At 30.8% G+C, this 21,533-nt stretch overlaps 1 protein-coding gene across 2 annotated transcripts in view; it reads left to right on the forward strand.

The window, feature by feature from the left end:
- Window positions 1-21,533, forward strand: part of LOC107446854 (sodium/hydrogen exchanger 8-like) — a 48,011-nt gene that overhangs the window by 5,515 nt on the left and 20,963 nt on the right. For both annotated transcript variants that reach the window (XM_071180495.1, XM_071180496.1), the window contains exons 2-10: window positions 2,877-3,034; window positions 5,706-5,786; window positions 6,540-6,598; window positions 8,978-9,064; window positions 10,671-10,772; window positions 15,030-15,208; window positions 16,923-17,064; window positions 18,248-18,353; window positions 21,274-21,390. In XM_071180495.1, coding sequence (XP_071036596.1) covers window positions 2,877-3,034; window positions 5,706-5,786; window positions 6,540-6,598; window positions 8,978-9,064; window positions 10,671-10,772; window positions 15,030-15,208; window positions 16,923-17,064; window positions 18,248-18,353; window positions 21,274-21,390 — 1,031 coding nt within the window. The remainder of the gene's footprint in view (window positions 1-2,876; window positions 3,035-5,705; window positions 5,787-6,539; window positions 6,599-8,977; window positions 9,065-10,670; window positions 10,773-15,029; window positions 15,209-16,922; window positions 17,065-18,247; window positions 18,354-21,273; window positions 21,391-21,533) is intronic.

The following is a 21,533-nucleotide window of genomic DNA, read 5'->3' on the forward strand; positions in this document are numbered from 1 at the left end:
AAAAAAAAAAAAAAAAAAAAAAAAAAAAAAAAAAAAAAAAAAAAAAAAAAAAAAAAGGTATACACACGCAGTATTTTTTTTTTTAGTTTCACGTTCTTTCATTTTCGAAAGTTAGGAGCTATTTTTAAGTTGTGTAGATTATTTAACGGTTTAAGCTTATGATAGTGCGTTATATTAACAAATTCAAAAAAAATTTATTTCTTTCTTAACTGGCACAGTGAAGGATAATATAGAGATTTTGTTAAACAAAATGATAATATGCTTTACTTTCGTTCTTTTTATTTTTGTTGCTAATATTGTTGTTAGTATTTTGGTTTGAGAAGGATATTTTTTGTGTCATTGTTAACTGACCTAGAAGCCTTGTTGTGTGGTTAATAACTTGTTTACTTGTATTTTTTGTGCTCATTTACCAAAAAAAAAAGGAATACTCGTCGAAAAACCATCCTTGAATAGTGTGGCATGAGCAAAAATCAAATACCAAGATAACTAATCTTAAATCAGTGCTAGCTACTAATCATCCAACTAAGAGACTACGATGTAAAAATAAGTATAGGTTTCATTTTTTCTGATGAACCTCTCCTTTTTAAAAGTTGTAGAGTGCGCAAACTAAAAAATAGAACAATCTGAATGACTCAGGATAGCCTGGTCGGTAGGGCCGAAGACTCTCCGTGTAGTAAATGGGGACTAATGCACGCTAAATCTGTCGAGTCGCAAATTCCTCCATGTTCCCATAACAAGTCAAAACCTCTGGGGGTACTGGATTACAGATCGATTATTCTCTGATCCAGGTCAAAATTACGATCCGCGGATGAATGAATGTATGAATGGGTCTATCCTATAAACTGGTGTGACGTATGGGTGTGGCAGAAGTCTAATTTTTGGCCATAGATGGCGCCACTGGAAAACAAGAACAATCGCTCCCCTCTGCCTAAAAAAAACCGGCACACGAAAGAAGAAGAACAATCTGAATAATTTTTGATTTAAGGAACGGATTTTTATCGTACTAAAACTCAGCGGTTCAAATCTTGGCAAATTCATGCAGACAGCATTTTAAGTTACTAAATCAGAAGTTAATCGACATACATAGTGATTCAGCAATGCAGTTATCAACTATGAAAAGAGTAAGAGCATATCATTAGGATAGAGAATCGAATAACAACCCCAGCTTGAAATGTCACGGTACGTCGTTAGGGGCGCTTCCCAACTACGGACTGGCTGTTTGTGGGCAGTTGAAGTTGTATTTTTATTTATCTAAATTATCTTAATTTAGCATTAAATTTAGATTTTATTATAATTATTATCAGAAATAACATTTAAATGGGACCAGATTTATTTATAAAATCGTAGTTTAATAATTTGGTGACGAATTTGCAAATCTTTCTAATTTGGTTGCCTAATAAGAAAAATACGTTAAAGCGGATGTTGTTTTTTCGAAAACTTGGATGCAGTTTTTAAAACTATTCAGATTTAAAAAGTTAACTTCACGATAATTGGTACAAATAAATTAAAGTTCTAGTTCTCGAACACTCGATAATAAAATATAGGTAACGCGCCTAACGTTTCCTTGTCATTAACTGTTCATGAAGCGTAAAAAGTAGAATCTTTAATAATTCGATTTCCCAGGCTTAATTTAGACTATTCAAACAATTTGTTCAAATTTTATATTTTGCATCTTTTAAAATGTTGTGAAAATTTGTATACCTTTCAGTTCAGAATTGTTCCGCTTGTTTTTAATTAAATAATAATAAATAATTATTCAAAATTAATTTTCGCATGGAATTATCTTTCGATAAGCAAATGAAATAATTGCATACAAACGATTTTCAAATTACTTAAAAAATTCTAGAAATGTGGCGAACTTTGCAAACAATACAATTAAATAAATATACTAATAACATTACCGCTCTCCGGACCAAACTATTCCGACATTGCGACTACCCTCCATACTTTGAGTATTAAGAATCTAAGCCCATCATAAGAAAAGGCATGTTTATTCAGAGAAAGTATGTTTGTGCCTGATTTCGTAACCTGAAATGTCGTCTGCACTAATTAATTAGCATGTTTCCGACTACTGCTTCGAACCATTGAATCCTAGCACGTTCAATTCCGACCATTAGATCATAAGTAATTCAGGGTGTTCCATTTTTTCAAAATTTCTCTTTCATTTTCATTTTATTTTAATTAAAATTTAATTTTATCTTACTTTATTTTATTTGTGCTTATTAATCATATATTGAATAATGTAACTTTCCCAAATTAATTTTTTTCGTTAAACTTTAAGAACGTAGAAAAATGAATCATTTAAATTATAACTTTATCAAATAATTCTGTTAATGCCATTATAGTTACAGAAAGTCCAACGGATGACTTATTGATCTCAAAATTAAAAATCTGAGAAAAAAAGGGCGATAGAAAAGTGAAACAAATGGTATACGTATTGTAAAAGCTGTAAAAAGTTTTTTTTTAAAATTTTTAATTTAGTTACAAAGATTACTAATAAATGGCGCGGTACTATTTATAAAGTTTTCCAAAAGAATGCAAATAACGTAGGATTATAATTTAACCTGAGATATTCTAATCACAGAAACATGCATTTTTTTTTCACAATGCCTGGTTTAAACCTAGCACGACGTATAAATGCCAGAACTAATAGCTCAATTTATTAGTGTAGCGCCATTTGTTAACTAATTTTAAAACTAAATTCCAAAGTTTCAGTATAAACTTTTTACTTACAGCTTTCACGATAAACATGTTTCATTTCTTTTCGAGATTTTTATTTTTGAAATCAGTTAGTCATCCTTTGGATACCCTGTAAGAAGGCTTCACTGGAGCTGTTGAAAAATAAAACTGAGTGTGTGAAACATCATGTTTTGCAGTTTCAGTTCAGGAATTGAAAATTTATCTACAACGACCACAGCATCAGTGACTGAAACTTCGGCTACAGAATGTTCAAAAATTTCTGAGTTACCAGAAAGTGGCAATAAAGAAGAAGTACACAACAGTATTAACATCTTACTCATGCTTTTTGTGATTGGTATGTTTAAAATGGTCATAATTTTTTTTAATGAATTTGAAATATAGTAAAACGAGGAATTTTAACCACTCGAGGAAGCTTTCCAGAGAGGTTAATGTTACTCAAAATGGTATTTCGCTCCTTTGGAAATTCATAGTACCTAGTACAATAGAGGAGTGAATTTTCTATTAATTGTAAAGATAGTTTTCGTATGAATTATTTGATTTAGGTATCAAAATGCCATGGCATCGGAAATCATATTAACCTCACAAGGGTTTACGATATAAAGTAATTAGGCTTACAAGATAACCAAAAATCGTATGAGATTCAGTTACCCACAAAATACGTGTTCGCCTTAGTTCATATTTTTTTTTACTTTATGAAATATATTACAGATCGATGGATTGCAGATCAGAATTTCATTTTTGTACCCTTCGATATAGAAAGACTCAGAAAAAAAAACTTAGATCTGCTCTTAGCTAAGAACTTAGCTAAAAGGTGAGCAACTGAAAGGTTTGCAGGAAGCTTTTTTGATGTTTAGTTTATTTATTGCATTAGGTAGTGAAAAACAGATTCTTCTGTTTTATTCTCGAAAGATTCAGACGTTAAAGACATTTCCATATTTTCGTGGTAACCATTTATCGATGGTAGCTTGTTTTTATGGTAAATATTCATTATTTGCATCTATTTTTCTATGATAACTCATTGTTGGGATCCGGTTTTTCCTTTTTTTTAAAAACTGCTTTGTTGTTTTTTTACCCTTTGCTTCAGGTAATCATTATTTATTTATTTTTTGCTGACATTTTTATTTTCTCCAGCTATTATATATGTTGCAGTACTTTTTGGTTAAAATTGTCCCAACTTGATGATGAGTTGTTTCATGGGATAAGAATTAAATAGTAAATAATAACAAATTGTCTCAAATCCAAAAACCATATATAATAAATGCATTGCTTCGGTAATTGTACAAAAGGCTTTTTTTATCGTCTTTTGGACAAAAATTGTATTTATAGCAAACATAGGATTTAAAAGTTATGTTTTCTTTTTAAATTTTAAAACGATTTACTACAGTTCTGGTAACACACAGTTGCTAACTCCTCACTCAAAACAGATGTTCAAGGGGGCTATCTGGTTTTGAGAGTTTTCACTGCATACGGATTCGCATATGCGATCGCACGTCAATGCTATTCACACATGACGCTAGCTGTACGTCTTACACGTAGTTTCAAAACATTCGCAGGCACGTCTAAGACAGTCGTATGCAAGAAATATCCAGAACTTTTAACAATCTAACAGTGAAAGGAACTAGCAGATATTTCTTACAACCAATTCACAATGTCTAAATTGGGCTGTCAGATCTTACAAAACATTTTCGTCAGAGTCTATGGCGAAAACATAAGTATTCTTTTATATCCGATTTGAACCACCGAAATAGCGAGTGAACAATTCGATATTTTATTCCTGATTTTGAACAATGTAAATATGTGATGTTTGATTAACAATTGTTAAAGTTAAAAATAAAAAAAACTTTTTCTTTAATCCCTTTTTAAGGATTTAATATGTTGAGCAGAATCGAATTACACGAATTTAACAGTTTTCTTACAATAGATATATGCAGATATCTTAAAACAATAATTGCACGTAAACTATTCATGTAAATTATGCGTGTAAATTATTACATTACGACATTTCTACAAAATTTCTAAAAAAGCTTCGCCACAAACGTCTGTTGATCAACCTGACATAGTGCTGGGGGTGATGAGGGAGAACAAACTCATGGATCTAATCTGATCCAGATAAGGAAGAAGATATTTTCACTATTAACCCACTGACGGTTCTACTTGTTAAAAGTCGTATTTTAACCTGCAATCTTTTTCGCGTAGCAAAACCGGTTCTTCCATGTTAAGAGATAGGAAAATAATGTATGGGGAAGAAATATTTTTTATTTTATTACCGTCGTTGAACAGCCAACCCAATTTTTGGGTTTACGACTACTAATGTTCAACTCCGTAGCCTTGTAATTTTGAACCCAATCCAGAAGACAAGGGAACTCCTGGATCAAGTATTGGGAGAACTATTTGATGGAACTAACCCACATTTGAGTTATATGGAAAGGAAGACCACGAGAACCTCCCTTGGTTAGCCTGACGGCAAGGGGACTCTAACATTTCACGTCAGCACTGTGGTCGGTGCAAGCCGGATGCGGAATACGTATCGACCAGACATCACCGGGATCGAACCCCGGTTCCACTTCATTGGAAGGCGAACGCTCTATCCCCTCTGTCAGCGCGGCTCAGGGTAGAAATATTCGCCCAATTTTGCCCATTTGCTGAACCACCTGTGGGTTAAAGCTTTCAAAACCGGCGAAAAGAAAAAGAAACACTTCTTAGTCCCGCACTCTCCTAGAGTACACGTACTAAAAAATACGCACACATATTCATGTGAGATGTAATACGAGAGTCTAAGCACGCGTGCCCATGAACGGTTGGAATGAAAAAGCCTCGTCTCATATATGATATCATATGGGGTGTGAAGAATGAATCGAGTGATCGTGTATGTGTGATCATCGTCCTGAACGGGTTAAAAGAAATCAGATTGAAAAAATAAATAAAGATTGCTAGCCAAAAGTGTTTTAATAATTAGAAAATTATGTTATTTAAAATAAATTAATAATTATCGTTACATGTTTCAGCTCTTTGTTTCTTGGAAATTTATTTTCTTCTTATAAGTAACTTTCATTTCGTCCCTGAGAGCTTCATTGTTGTTTGTACAGGTAAGTAATTTTTGTACAAGTTGTTCTGCAATCACAACCATTAAAATATTTATCATTGTCTAACTACAACGAAGAATTCGTTTTTAAAAACAATAAAATGAATAAATTGTCAATAAAGAGGGCTATCTTTAAAATACAACAGCAAGAATTACTTAGATGTCAACTTCTCCGGTTTCAGCGAAATGATTAAGATTTGAGTTTGGTGTGTTTGATACATGGTTTAGTGGATTTGAGCTGATATATGCGCTGATACTTTACTTAGAAACTGATGCTTTACAGAATTTCGCAATAATTTTAAATGGTTCATTAGAACGTAGCTGGAATAAAAAAGGTGTTTTATATAATTTTTTGAATAGTATGAACATATTGAATAACTTAAAAGAATATACACTAAATAAAAAATCATACATTAAAGCATAAATACATTTTCTACGGAACCAGTTGGCATTTCAGGGATACACGTGATTGTTAAATAATTGTGCTAACATGTGGCTCTTTTCATTAGTGTCTCGATTGTTGTGCTAAAAGCATCATTCTAACTCTATTTTATATATATATAAACACATATAATAAAATAATATGAAATAGAAAACTATTATTGGGGAAAACCAAAAGTCTTCCTCAAGACACATCTTTTGGCTTAATGAGAATATTTTCAATAAAATTAAAACGATTCAAACTTTATTGAGAAAATGCATATTTTATTTTTTATTTCATTCTGATGTATTCATTTATTGAATGTTTTAAATACAGGTGCTGCCTTAGGTTTAGTCTTCACAATGATTTGTGGCCATCCACCTGGAGAAACAGAAGTAAAGCATGTTAAATCTGTAGTGATTAATAATGATTTCATTTTAGATTTAATTATATGAAATTTAAGAAAATGTTTTTTAAGACATAAGTTAAGACATGACAATTTGATAATTTCTTAGGCTTTTTTTTCAGGGGATTTTAAAAGCTTTCAGTATTTTTTAAAGAAGTTGCACTACTAATCAATTTTATATTAATTCGTTAGTGTCCACTGTCTCTCTAAGCGGCGTATCTATCGGGCGTCCAAAAATGATGCGGAGTACGTTTTGCTTTAAAACTGCACAATTTATCTTCAAATTTCAAAATTAGTAACAAAATTTGACAGCAATAGGGTGTTAAATAAACAAACTTATGAAACATTTATTTAAAACTATTCATGTATGGAAACTACAAAAAGGCACATTGCTATCTGATAATGAACTTTGCACCTAATTTTGAAATTTGATTAAAAAAGGAATTAATTTTCTAAGCAGACTGCATGCAACTTTATGTTTACAGATCCTTCTATTTTACTTTAATTAATTTTTCGAATAGTCTGGAATTTTTTGGACATTCAGTGAAAGTTCATCATAAGCTTACAGAAATTTCTTTATTGATATAAATTTGACTCGATTTTTTAGATATTTTTATTTTACATTTTATCAATATATATAAATAATTATTATACTGAATATGACCACGTAACCTTTTTCCTTAAATGTAGTTTTTTAAAACAAATGTTGATTTAAAATGCAGTTTACGTAAATTTAAGAAACGGCTAAAATGTAGTTTTACGTAATTTTAGGAAAAGTTTTAAATTTGTTTGATAAGTTGCTAATTTGTAATTAGAAATCATTTATGGCATAAAGTTTTTTTTCTCCTTATTTTTTAGAAATGGACATAATTTTTCATTTTGATAGTTTTGATTTATGTCTCTAATATTTAACAAGAAAATGTTATAAATATTTTTTGTTTGATTTTAAGGTATTCAATGCTTGTATATAAAAATGTTTTGAAAAAGTGCGAACTAATAAAGTGAGTTAATTTTTTTTCTCATAGGGCCAAAAATATGAATTTTTCCTTTTAGCATTTTTGTTGGAATTTAGATAGCAGAAGAGCAAAAGCTAATATTTCTAATGCAATGTACTCTATGCATCCATGCGTCAGTCACGTTTAGATTGTGTAGAATAACAATATTTTCCAGCTGAACATTTAGAACATTTTCCTCAAATACATTTTTCCTATTCAAGAGATGTCCACTACCATCACGATATCATTAGAGTACTATCTTACATACCCGAGTTAATCAGAGAGAAATTTTGTTTTATTCTGCTACTATAAAATTTACATGTCAAGGTATACGGTTTTAACCCAAAATTTAAATAATTCCACAACAGTAGACATACTAGTTTCGTAACTGGCGTAACTGCTACAGCTAAAACCCAATCCCAGAATAATCAAGATAGTTTTGAATTTATTTATATATTTGTTTATTTTTCATTTATTACCCATTGGCCAAATGGGTCTTGGTGTGAATTTGATGACGATTACACACTTTTCAACTATGTTCAAGAGTTACTGTAAACAGTGCGCATGCGTCATCATTGCATACGATGCTATGTCGACCGCTGCTGTTTTTTCTTATTTTCACTAGCAGGCATTTTTAATGTTTTTACATAATATTAATTTCAAGTATTTTTATATTCTTTTTATTATTAACGTATAATGGCTTGATGGTGATTTTAATTTGAATATGAATGCTGAAGAAGGAAAAGTAATTTGTGACGTCTTGAAACACGTACATAGACAGGATATGAAAACCAATTCCGACGACAAGCATCGATTGAGACAGTTATTGCAACCCATGATTTGAAATGTTGTGGGCATTTAACGGAGTCATTCCAAAAAGAAAAAGTATTTGACCAATGGGTAACCAGTGATCGTACTTAGGCGATCACAACTTTTTTTAAATTTTTATTTTATTTTGCAAGTGTAAAAGCTATTTTTTTTTTTTTTTTTTTTTTTATTTTTTTTTTTTNTTTTTTTTTTTTTTTGAAAAAAAAGATAAAGTGTATGGTACATGTAATTTAACAAGTATAGTTTAAGAAAATAATTTATTCGCTTAAAAATTCTGAAGATATGATAATGCAAACTATATTTGTTGAATAGTATGAAAAATAATAATTATTTTATGGCATATTTTAATGATTTCCGTCTAATAGAAATTGGTATACGAAATTGATCATAAAACTTTTAGCTTCGCGCAATTGTTTGATTCGTCATATAATTTAAATGTTTCGTGAGAGCTTTGCTTTTTAGCATACATTTTTATGATTGCAAATAATTTATCTATTTGAATATTTTGAGTAAAATATTTTTTCCTGTTTTTGTTTTTATAAAAGAAGAAGAAAGAGACGTTTAATCCGACGACATTCTTTCTGTTTATGCTGCCTCCAATAATATATGAATCTGCGTACAATTTAAACAAGGTGAGATTTTTTTTAAATATTAGGGAGATTTCGCAAATTTACGTTAGCTTCCTTACACCCCAGTCCGTAAGATATCAAGTAATTGCACAAGAGCACTTCTAGAGCACATACGTCAGTTTTGTTGGTATGCGCATGCGCCCATGAAAAATATATCAAACTTACATAAGTGAAAATAAGAGATTTTGCAAAACTCTGTAAGTTAAAAACGCTAATGAAGTGGACTTTGTCATTTTAACTTCAACCACAAAATCAAGACAAACATTAACAATAGACAGACTATCTCCTTAAAGCTGTGGTATGCGATTCAAGATGCATTGTTGCACGTAAATCTGCAGATATATGAACAGAAAAATTTGGTAAATTATAGATTTTGATAAACTCAGCGATAAAGAATGCAGCTTATTTTTGTTATTAATAATAATAATTAAAAAAAATATTATTGAACTTCTATTGATTATTTCACTTTTTTTAAAAAACTAGTTTGTATAGTTAAAATATAAATATAATTTATATTTTAAAATAACGAAAATATATCTAGTTTCTTATAGAACTAGTGCAATTAGACAACTATAATGTTAAACAAAAACCAATAAAATTATTATTTTTTGTTGAATAAACCCATTTGTTGTAAGATCACACGATTCACTTCAAAATTTTATCAATACATTTCTTTAAAATCGCCTTCCATAGCCTTGTTTTTAGTTCGAAGGCCGGCTTAAACAGAAAACAATATTTAACAACAATAAACAGCGTGCTTGTAGCTTTCTCATTATACAGTCAAGCCAACATTATGTATAGATACGTAGTATCTAAAATAAACGTGAGCATGCGCAGTTGCTTCAATTCTGCGTACGGGAGCGTACAGATGCTAACTCGAAATATCCTTATTAAGTAATGGAAATGACGTTGGCGGATTTTGAGAATAAGCTGGCATTTTTAAACTAAATTGTTTTTTATCAATGTTTTCAGATTAATACTTTACAATTTTTCACAATTTCTGCTAGAAAAAAACCAACTGAAATACAACTGAACATTTTACTGGATATAAAGATAATTTAATAATTTGCTTTTTCCCTTACATAAGACAGAAAAACTGGAATTAATATTTTTGTTATAAGATGTTTTATTTACATTCTTTATTACATCAAAATTTCGGAATTTGTTTGCAGGGATTAAGACTTCGACTTTACAACACGTCATTGATAAAAAAAATATTTTATTTAATTCATGTTCATAATGAAAAGTAGTGCAAACTTCAAGAATAAAAAAAATAGAGCACAACGGAAACGATCTTACAATTTTCGTTTGTAATATTTGAGATTGATGAGGTATAACAAAGTATAAACGTAGTTCAGTACTAGTTGTGATGGCGAGACTAACTGTAATCGTAAATTATGATTGCTTAAAATCATGATTGAAATTTTAATATGGATAATTGTGTTACTTGTAATCAATCACATTAATCAAAACTCAAGTTCATGCCTATCACCTGTTCAGCAGGAAATAATGGAGAAACCAATCTTTATCCTAATATAGCTTGCTAAAGCTAAGAAATAAAATTATAATTTGATTCAAATATATTTCAAAAACAAAATTTCTCATCTAGGGAAATTTTTTCAAAAATATTGGATCCATTCTCGTGTTTGCTATAATTGGAACTGGTATGTCTGCCTTCACAATTGGTGGTTGCTTGTTTTGGTTAGGGAAGGTAAGAAATTTCGTTCGAAATAATCAATGACTTTTACATTTCTTCTTATTTTTTTATAATGCTCCAAAAGAAGCGTATATTGGAAAAAAGTTTTGATTTTAAATGTAAATATGTATATACAAGGAAAAAACCTACAACGTTCATCGTTTTTAAACTTTTATTTCATAACTTTTTTAAGAAAAGGGTGTTTATAATAATAACATCTGAAAAAATAAGTTTTTCAGTTTTTCCCTAGTATTTTTAGTGCAAGTGTTCGACTGCAAATTGCAAATGTAAAACTTTTTACCAAAAGAATCACATAGATTAGCAGCCTTTTATAATTATCTAAATGATTGCTTATAATTATCTAAAGCAAATGGTTGGCATAAGTAACAATTTAAACAAAGCGACTTCCTCCTAAAAAAGTTTAACTTAGTTAATTTATTGTGGATACAAGCTTTGTAAAGATTGTGTTTCTGTATTTCTTCAATTTTGTAGTTGGAAGGCAAATTTCACCCAATACTTGATCCATGAGTTCCCTTGTCTTCTGGATTGAGTTCAAATTACAAGGCTACGGGATTGAACATTAGTAGTCGTAAACCCGAAAATTGGGTCGGCTGTTCAACGACTGTTATTTTTTTAAAAAAAAGTAGTTACCACCATTTTTGGTCAGAAGATACACTAATAATTTTTACAGAAAAAAGACCATAAAGATGTAATGCAAGTAGAGCACGTGTTGCAGGATAATTTTTTTCTCTGAATGAAACCGAGTGGTTGGTGGGTGAATAGTGAGGGAAATATTTTACATCCCGTTTCTCTTTGTTATTTTAATGAAAGGAATTCGATGCGCCAGCTTTTATGTCCAAAATCTTAAAATATAGTGGAATACTGTGCTATATTTGGTTTAACAGAAAAATGTACTAAAGAACTTTATTTCATAGGGTATTTATTTTATTCATTATTGGGAATCACAATTGTTATATTTACTATATAAATAAACTTTACGCAATTCTTTCTTTTACTTAAAGAATAATATTATTCGCAATCATTCCTTTTTGTTCTAAATTCCAAATTCATACTATTAAAATGTCCAACAAGAAAATATAAACTAATAAGAACGTAACTTTATCATAAAATAATAATTAGAGTTAATTATTCAGCATTAATACATCATTTTTTGAAATTATTTCTCTTACACGGCTACAAAAAAAAGCCTCATTACAACTCCCCGAATGGCAAGGCTAGAAAATCGACCAATGATTGCCGGTAAAAATGTCACATGCCAAATCTAGCTTGAGGTGGCTCAACATATAGCGCTTTTAAAAACGGAAACTGAAATAACAATTCAGCTGCGGCAATCTCATACTATTAAGCTAGGCAGAAGTGAGTAGTCTTTGTCGATAGATCTCTATTTTAGTATTTTGTCGAAAGCGCTTTTTTTCACGAATTTATTTGACGATTTTTTATTTATATCACGAATTTATTTGTTTTATTATTGTTTTTAGTTATTTATTGAAAAATGAGTCTCAGTCAATGAGTCTTTATTTGAATTCAAATTTATTTTAATGACTTACGTATTTTCTAAAAAGATGTAATTTAAGAAAAAAAGTTGTTATATGGATTTGAATGATTGTTTTGAATTCTTAGAATTTCTTGCTTTTGTAATGTACCTAAGTTAGCAGCGAGCGAAGCGAGCTTGGTTTGCGAAGCTAACCATAAAAGATTGCGTAGCAATTTTCGGGGTTGGCGAGCGTTAGCGAGCAGTGGGCGCAGCCCACTAGTCTTAAGATAAAATTTCTAAAACTGATATCTCTTTAAAAAGGTTAAAACTTTGGCTATAATTAAGTCTATTAAAAAATTGAAATAAGTGAATTGCAATGGAAAAACCTGCATAAACAAATAAATTCTAGTAAAACAAATAAATTCGTGATATAAATCAAAAATCGTCAAATAAATTCGTAATATATAAATTCGTGAAAAAAGCGCTTTCGACAAAATACTAAAATAGAGATCTATCGACAAAGACTACTCACTTCTGCCTAGCTTAGGCTCTCTCTGGTTATTTCAGCTTCCGTTTTTAAAAGCGCTATATGATGAGCCATCTCAGCTAGATTTGGCATGTGACATTTTTAGCGGCAATCATTGGTCGATTTTCTAGCGTTGCCATTCGGGGAGTTGTAATGAGGCTTTTTTTGTCGCCGTGTAAGAGAAATATATATATAGATTATTTTAACTAAAACATTTTTTTCCAAAAACTTCCCTGAGTTTAATACTAAAATGTGATACATGCTTTATACACTGAAGAGCCAAAAAAACTGATATACCTGCCTCATATCGTGTAGGGTACCCGCGAGCACGCAGAAGTGCCGCAACGCAACGTGGCATGGATTCGATCAATGTGTGAAGTAGTGCTGGAGATAATTGACACCATGAATTCTGCAGGGCTGTCCATAAGTGGGAGTAAGAGGGGGTTGGGATATCCTCTGAACATCACGTTGGAAGGCATCCCAAATATGTTCAATAAAGTTCATGTCTGGGGATTTTGGTGGCCAGCGGAAGTGTCTAAATTCAGAAGAGTGCCGCTGACCACCAAAATCCTCAGACATGAACATTATTGAACATATTTGGGATGCCTTCCAACGTGATGTTCAGAAGATATCCCCACCCCTTCTTACTCCCACTTATGGACAATTTCAAAATTTTGAAGTTTAGTAAACTTCAATCATGAATATGGATCTCTCTCTCTCTCTCTCTCTCTCTCTCTCTCTCTCATATGCCTGTTAAGTCAGAGGGGTGCGATTGTTTTTGTTTTCAAGTGGCGCCATCTATAGCCAAGAATTCGACTTCTGCCACACCGATTTTTAGGGTGGACGCATTTATACATCCACTCCTACACACATTATACACCCACTCATAATTTTGACCTGAACCAGAGAACGATCAATCTCCAATCCAGAACCCCAGAGGTATTGATTTGTTATGGGAACATGGAGGACTTTGAGACGCGATAGATTTAACGTGCACCAGTCACCATTTACTACTAGTCTTCGGCCGGAGGGGTTCGAGCCCACGAACTCTCGGACATGGGCCCAGCTCCCTACCGACCAGGCTATCCCGGCCCTATATGGACATTTGTTTTGCTAGTGTAAATTATTTGAAACATCTTAAACCATTTTTAAAACTTAAAAAAAGCACCCATAAGTGGTTATCACATGATACATTATTACCATTTTAAAAAACTTTAAACATCTTTAAAAAAAAATTTAAATAAATTTAACAATTTCGTACAGTTTATACTTAACAAAAAAAACTGGAATTCTAAAATAATTTTTAATATAGCAAAGTCTTGTTTTTAAAAAATGATCGAGAACTCATCACAACTGTCACACAGCCCCCTTCTCTCTTCGCGCCAATATTGCCGAAAGAAAGGGAGCACGTGACAGAAGAGAAAAACTCTGGATTTTTCTGAGTACATACTTCCCTAGTTAGATGTTTTGAACCCAGAGAGATGTGGGAATATATAATAGGGCGCTTGATCTATCTCAATTATAGTTTTATATAAGAAACAAATTTATGATAGTTAATTCTACTAGAACGTAAGTTGTAAGAATATTTCTCTTAACGGATAAATACAATAAATTATTTCGTAATAGCGGTAACGATCGTTTTAATTTTAAGTTACAAGAGCATAATTACATTAGAATTAAAGCATATTTTTAAGAAACGTTGCGTAAGAAAATTAACCGATTTTTATTATTGTATTTAATTTAGTAATTACGAAAATATTAGAATTGGGATTCCTTAATGATATGTCGGAAGCGATTTAGTTTACGTCACTTCCGCACAGTTTCAGGTTGCATAACTAGTTGTTTTACCCAATTTGTTAAAAAAAAAAATCCAGATAATTTTTTGTATGTTTAATATTTCAATTCATTTTTAAATGTTTTTGTTTAAAGAAACATATTTATTGTTAGCAAAAATTTGAAAAACGCTAAAGCAAATAAAAACAACTAACGGAAGGATATATATATTTTTTTATCTGGATTAGCTCACGGAGGTATGACTTCGCATAGTGACTTCCAAAAACAGCATGAAAGAAATAAGCAAAAATAGATTCAGTTTCGAAAAAAAAATTGAATAAAAAAGTTTTTTTAAACTTTTTGCATACTGCTTAGAGCGTTATTTTAATTTACTAACAAAAAAGGCTAAATAACTTAAGATTTTGTGATAATGTCGAATACTGTAAATTAAATCATGTTTTCTTCATTTATTACCTAGAAAAATGTTATATATGAATTAAGCTTTACGGAGAGTTTCGCTTTTGGATCTTTTTTGTCTTCTGTGGATCCTGTCGCCACTTTGGCGGTATTTTATGCTCTAGATGTGGAACCTGTATTGAATATGCTGGTGATAGGCGAAAGTATTCTCAATGATGCTGTAGCCATTGTGCTTTCCAGGTATACAGAGGATGTTTATAAATATTAGGGGGATCGGAAAGTAATGCCGTTTCGGTACATTAGATATTTGTTATCAAGATTTTATTTGTAATCAATAATGTATTCACCTCGTCTTTCAATGTGCGATCGAAAATGAATCGAAAAAAAATGAATTGGTTTTTAAGACTAATGAATATTTAAGGAGCCGAAACAACATTACTTTCCGGTTATCCTAATACTTACATTATTATGATAATTTTGCACCAACAGGATAGTTTTCAAAGGGATTGAAAAAAAACTATAGTATGCCAGAAAAACTTAAATATTTTAACTCCTCTCACATTTTTTTAAAATATTGAATGTAATTCATACCAATTTGCTTCATATGAACCATAATTCCATTAAAACTTGTATGAGAATAAATACGAATAAGTGTTATTGCTTTTAGTTGATAAATACTTTTTGGTGTAAATTTTTCTTTTCTCTGTTTATGGTAGGATTTATATAATAAAATTAAAATAAACTGGATTGAATAAAAACATAACAGAAATCCTATTTGCGAATAATGGAATTAAAATCTAAAATAAAAGATTTGGAAATAAATAGAAAATTCAACGTTTCTACACAACATTGAAAAAAATTCAAAACACTACCGAAAATTCATATAATCCTTTCTTAAATGAAGTGTAATTGTGGAACTGTAAAAAGAGAGAAAAATATTTTTCGTTCATGCTATGAATTTAATCATACAGACATAAAAAAATTATGACAGAGATATTAATTATAAAACTATACTTGTATACAACTATACTGTAGAATGCTAACTATTCAAATATGCAGTATCATCCGTTTCCTGTCAATGTTGCTAGATAGCACTGTGGCTTTTTGGTATTAAGAAAAACCTCCGTATTTTCCCAGTGACTATTTTCGCCAACATCGCGCCAGTCATTTTGGTATCTTTCAAATTTATTTTAATAAAGTAGCAGATAATAAAAACTTGACGCAAATTACAAATATAACTTATTATAAAAAATGAGATGCAAAAAATAAATAATATTTAATTTTGAAACAATTCTAAATTTATTTTCTAATTTGGAGAAAATGGTAGACCGGATAGTACGTAAATATCCGGAAAGTAACTTCAAAAAAAGAATTATGCTGACATAATAGTGATTACATAGCATAATTATTTTTTAGTATTATAGTTCATGATTTCCGAAAAGCTTAAAGCTGTTCCTTTTTTTTAAAATTTCCATTCTCATTAACTTCTTTTTTTTAGACTCATTGAATGTACTAAATTCTTCATTTATTAAAATATATCACTTTTCTAAACTAAAAAGGAAATATAAATGGTTCCAAATTTACTTAAACAATGAATCGTTTTCAATCTAAGCTACAAATTAAAAGATTCTAAAAATACAAACGAGTGTGCAGTTTAGTTATCATACTACTGTTAAAAAAATAAATTCATAGAGCTAATTACTTCCTTATCGTTTGCAACAATATAAATATAAATATTTTAAAAAATTATTTCATTATTTTAGGAAGATAAATTCATTTCCATTTCCACAAATTATTTCGTTCCTAAAGTAAAAAAGAGTTTATCTTTTATTTCAGCCAAGCAGTTATTTGTTTCTTGAAGTCTTTCAGTGATGAAGTAATTTATTAGTTCATTTTAAAAGCAGACGATTTAATATTTGATTTGTATTCTTAACTTTTTTTTCTCTTATTTCAGCGCCGTCTGGGAAGCATCTAAAAAAGAAAGCCTCATGAATATTCCTATTTCTGGAATTATATTAGAATGCATTGTCAGATTTCTTATTGTTTTTGTTACATCTGCCGCTGTGGGAATAGTATTTGCATTAATTGCTGCTCTAATATCCTTTTATTGTTCTATTTTGTGTGCTTGTTAAATTTTCCTAATTGTGAACTTTTTTCTTAAAAAATTAACAAAAACTTATTTTCTCTCGGAAATTGTATTATGTAGAGATAATATTATGAGTTTAATTCCGATCGCAGATTCATCACTTACTTGTTAATTATGTACTCAGACCTCTCAGAATATGTAAAATTTTTATTTTATGAAATATATTAAATTCCTGTGTTTTTCTAGAGGAGTATTCCAAAGAATTAATCAACTTTACACTTGATGAAAGAAAGAGAACTCAAACAAGTTAAATCGGTCTTCGAAGAATTTTATTTGTTTCAAAAACAAATTTAGTCTTAAAAAACGCAGATTGCAATTAAAATTTTGTTTATTAGAATCTCATTCTTTTCTTTGCTTTTCATTTTGGGCTTGATTTTAAAATAATTGTTTTGAGTTACTGAATATAGATTTTTCGAAGTAAGTGAATGTTTTTAGAAGATTATTAATTTCTCTATACATTCAATGATTATGAATGATACAGTATATTCAATGAACTGTGCTGTACTTTCAATGAATGTTAACATTAATGATACATTCAATTATTATGATCTGTAATATACATTCACTATTTATTAACAGTAAAATAGAATTTCATGATGAATTTTACAATGCAATAATATTGAAGCAATGCAATAATTATGAACTATACTGTATATTTAGTCATTTTGAACTGTGCAATACATTCAATAATTATGGACTGTACAACAAATTCAATTATTGTTAACTGTAAAATTCATTAAAATTAAGAATTTTACCAAACAATAAGATTACTACAATACAGTGATTATGAACTGTACTGTATATTAAGTGATTTTAAACTGAGCAATAGATTCAAAATTTATGAACTGTACAACAAATTCAATTATTATGAACTGTAAAATTCAGTAAATTTATGATTTTTACTATACAATAAGATTACCACCATGCAGTGATTATGAACTTTACTGTATACTCTGTGGCTTTGAACTGAGAAATACATTTAATAATAATGAACTCTGAATTACAATACTTCAGTTATTCTTAGTAATTTTTAGCTTCTAATAAAAGAAACGGGGCTTATGTACTTGTGAAAAATTGCATCCCTGTATACTACCTTTTTCATACAAAAAAAAGTATTTTCTTTAACTATTTACTTATTTAAACATTTAGCTCTTAATCAGTATCCATCCTTGGAATTTGGAATGATTCTCATATTCATATATGCTCCTTATTGTTTGGCTGAGGTACTTCAAATATCAGGTAATTAGATGATTAAAAATTTTACCTCGTTGTTATAAGTATGAATGAATTGGTTTATACTTTAAACTATTAATAAGTAATAGTATTTTTGATTCAAAAATTAAACATAAATTTTAGAAAGCATTTAAACTTATAAATATAATTGTATTGTCTGATAGTCTCGTACATGACTCAGATTTGCCTGATTTTAGATCTGCCTTCGGCACCTATGAATACCCGGCTGGTTCAACTATTGTAAACAGTCAGGTCACCTACACTATCCGGCCAATAGTATCCGGACACTCAGTGATATGGACTTTGAGCGTCCTGAGGGACATATTAATGAGATATTTGTCCCCCATGCTCCGACATCAATGGAGAATTAGTTAAAATAATTGTTTTAAACCGTCTGCCAACTCTTGTAAATACAATGTCTGCAACTCTGACTGGTTGCTAGGCAACCAAACGACTTTTTCTTGTTATTAATGTTTTGTTTATCGTCTGTGTATGTCAGTGGAAATCTATTATATATAATTCTCTTACGTGGCTCCCAAAATTTGACTGAATTTCTTTTCCGCCGGTGGCAACGTTTGCTTTGTTTTGAAAACACCAAAGCATTCTGCATTTTAATAATGTGTTTCTGATCTAATATATATAATTCTCTTACGTGGCTCCCAAATTTTGACTGAAGTATTTTGTACAACTAAATAAGATTCTTTTCACAACAGTTAAATATATACTTTATTTTCTTCCTCCATAGAGAAAACAGTCGGCAAAGAATTCTGTTAGGTTAAAAAACATTTCGCTAAAAAAATAACGAATTCTAAAAGAAATAAAAATAAACAACTTAAAAAATAAAAATGCTGTTGCCAGCCATAGAATCTTTTGAAAGTTAACTTAGCAACATAAATCAAAATGACATAGAAGCGCAACTAGATCNAATTTTACCTCGTTGTTATAAGTATGAATGGATTGGTTTATACTTTAAACTATTAATAAGTAATAGTATTTTTGATTCAAAAATTAAACATAAATTTTAGAAAGCATTTACACTTATAAATATAATTGTATTGTCTGATAGTCTCGTACATGACTCAGATTTGCCTGATTTTAGATCTGCCTTCGGCACCTATGAATACCCGGCTGGTTCAACTATTGTAAACAGTCAGGTCACCTACACTATCCGGCCAATAGTATCCGGTCACTCAGTGATATGGACTTTGAGCGTCCTGAGGGACATATTAATGAGATGTTTGTCCCCCATGTTCCGACATCAATGGAGAATTAGTTAAAATAATTGTTTTAAATCGTCTGCCAACTCTTGTAAATATAATAACTGTAACTCTGGTTGGTTGCTAGGAAACCAAACGACTTTTTCTTGTTATTAATGCTTTGTTTATCGTCTGTGTATGTCAGTGGGAAGAAAACATTAATAACAAGAAAAAGTCGTTTGGTTGCCTAGCAACCAGCCAGAGTTGCAGTTATTATATTTACAAGAGTTGGCAGACGATTTAAAACAATTATTTCAACTAATTCTCCATAGATGTCGGAACACCCCATTTGCTTCGATGACAGCCTGCATATGTCTGAGAAGACTTCCCACCACTTTTCACAGACTTTTTTGATAGGTGTCCATAGGAATTAACTTCCAGGCTTCCATCACAGTTGAAGTGAGAGCTGGCAGTAAGGAGGGTCGATTTGGCTGGCTACTTAATCTGTCTTTTAATTCGTCCCAAAGGTATTCTATGGGATTTAGATCGGGGCTCTGAGAAAGCCAGTTCAGTTTTTGAATACCCCTTTCATCAAACAATGTCTGTGCAAGACTCGATGTGTGAATGGAGTAGTTATCCTGTTGGAAGAGAAATGGGCCTTCTCCAAAGCCTGACAAAGGCAGGGGTATAAGGGGCCCTAAATCGAATTAAAAGTTTATTTTAGGTTTCCCTCTTTAATGAACTTTTTTTAAACAAAATATCAGCATAGTGTAAAATTCGTCTGTTTTATATTAGCTTCTTCATTAATCTATCAAATGAACTCGAAAAATATATAATTCGTAAATCCTAGGGCGGAATTCAGCTGAATTTTTGCAATGACGATGGACAAATTTGGCCAATCAATAGCCTGTATTTTTACATATCGCAAATTACGATATTTTACAGAGTTACAGACTTCTGATTGGCTTAAGTCAGCCATCGTAATTGCGAAAATTTAGCTGAATTCCGCCCTAATGTCAGCAAAGATATGAATTTTTCGCAGCTAGATGACAGAGTTAACAATCAGAAAACTGCTTCTTTATGATGCACATAGAATTGTCAGAAAAATCAATAAAATGGACAAAACGATACCATTAGAGGGGAGGGGGACTTTATAGTTATTTTAGGTTCTAGTCAATCTTCTTGTTATATTTGTATAATGAGGGGGAAAATTTAAATACCTCCAAATAGTTCAGAGGGTGGCCCCAAAAGAAGTTTTTGCGCCGGAACCCAATTAGGCTAAGTCGGGCCCTGGCCATCCCCGAAATATGGTAATAGAGTTAGGAGTGCAGTATTGTCCAGAATGTCCACATACATCTCAGAGTACATGCTTAAAATCACAGGAACCCATGCCAAACCATGAGAAACAACCCCACATCATTATGCTTCCACCACCATAACAACCGGATACTTTTGGCCGGATAGTGTATGAACATAATTATTCACTAACGCAATTCGTAAACAATTTGTGTACACTCTTTATAATGATAAGCCGGAAATAAAGTTTTACAAGGTTATCTCAACTGTAGCCAATAAATTTCATATAATATTAAAGCTTCTTGTTATTTTGTTTAAGCAAACTACTACTCCGTATGCAAACTTTACAAGTTCATTAGAGTAAGTTCACGTTTTCGCTGCATGTGTTTACTTCTCAAATTATTTCGCTAAATTCTATTTATGTTTCTTGATAGGAATTCTTGCACTCTTGTTTAATGGAATAGTGATGTCACAATACACCCACTACAATTTATCTAGGAACCTTCGACATACAATGCAAGTGACTCTTAGAAGCGCTGCATTTATATCAGGTATTAATCTCATCCGACGTTGAACATCCGACCCAATTTTTTGGGTTTACGACTACTAACGTTCAACTCCACAGCCTTGTAATTTTGAACCCAATCAAGAAGACAAAAGAGCTCCTGGATCTGGCTTCTTGGAGAATTTTTTG

The sequence above is a fragment of the Parasteatoda tepidariorum genome, chromosome 4, assembly GCF_043381705.1.
Source record: "Parasteatoda tepidariorum isolate YZ-2023 chromosome 4, CAS_Ptep_4.0, whole genome shotgun sequence".
NCBI classification, from domain to species: Eukaryota; Metazoa; Arthropoda; class Arachnida; order Araneae; family Theridiidae; genus Parasteatoda; species Parasteatoda tepidariorum.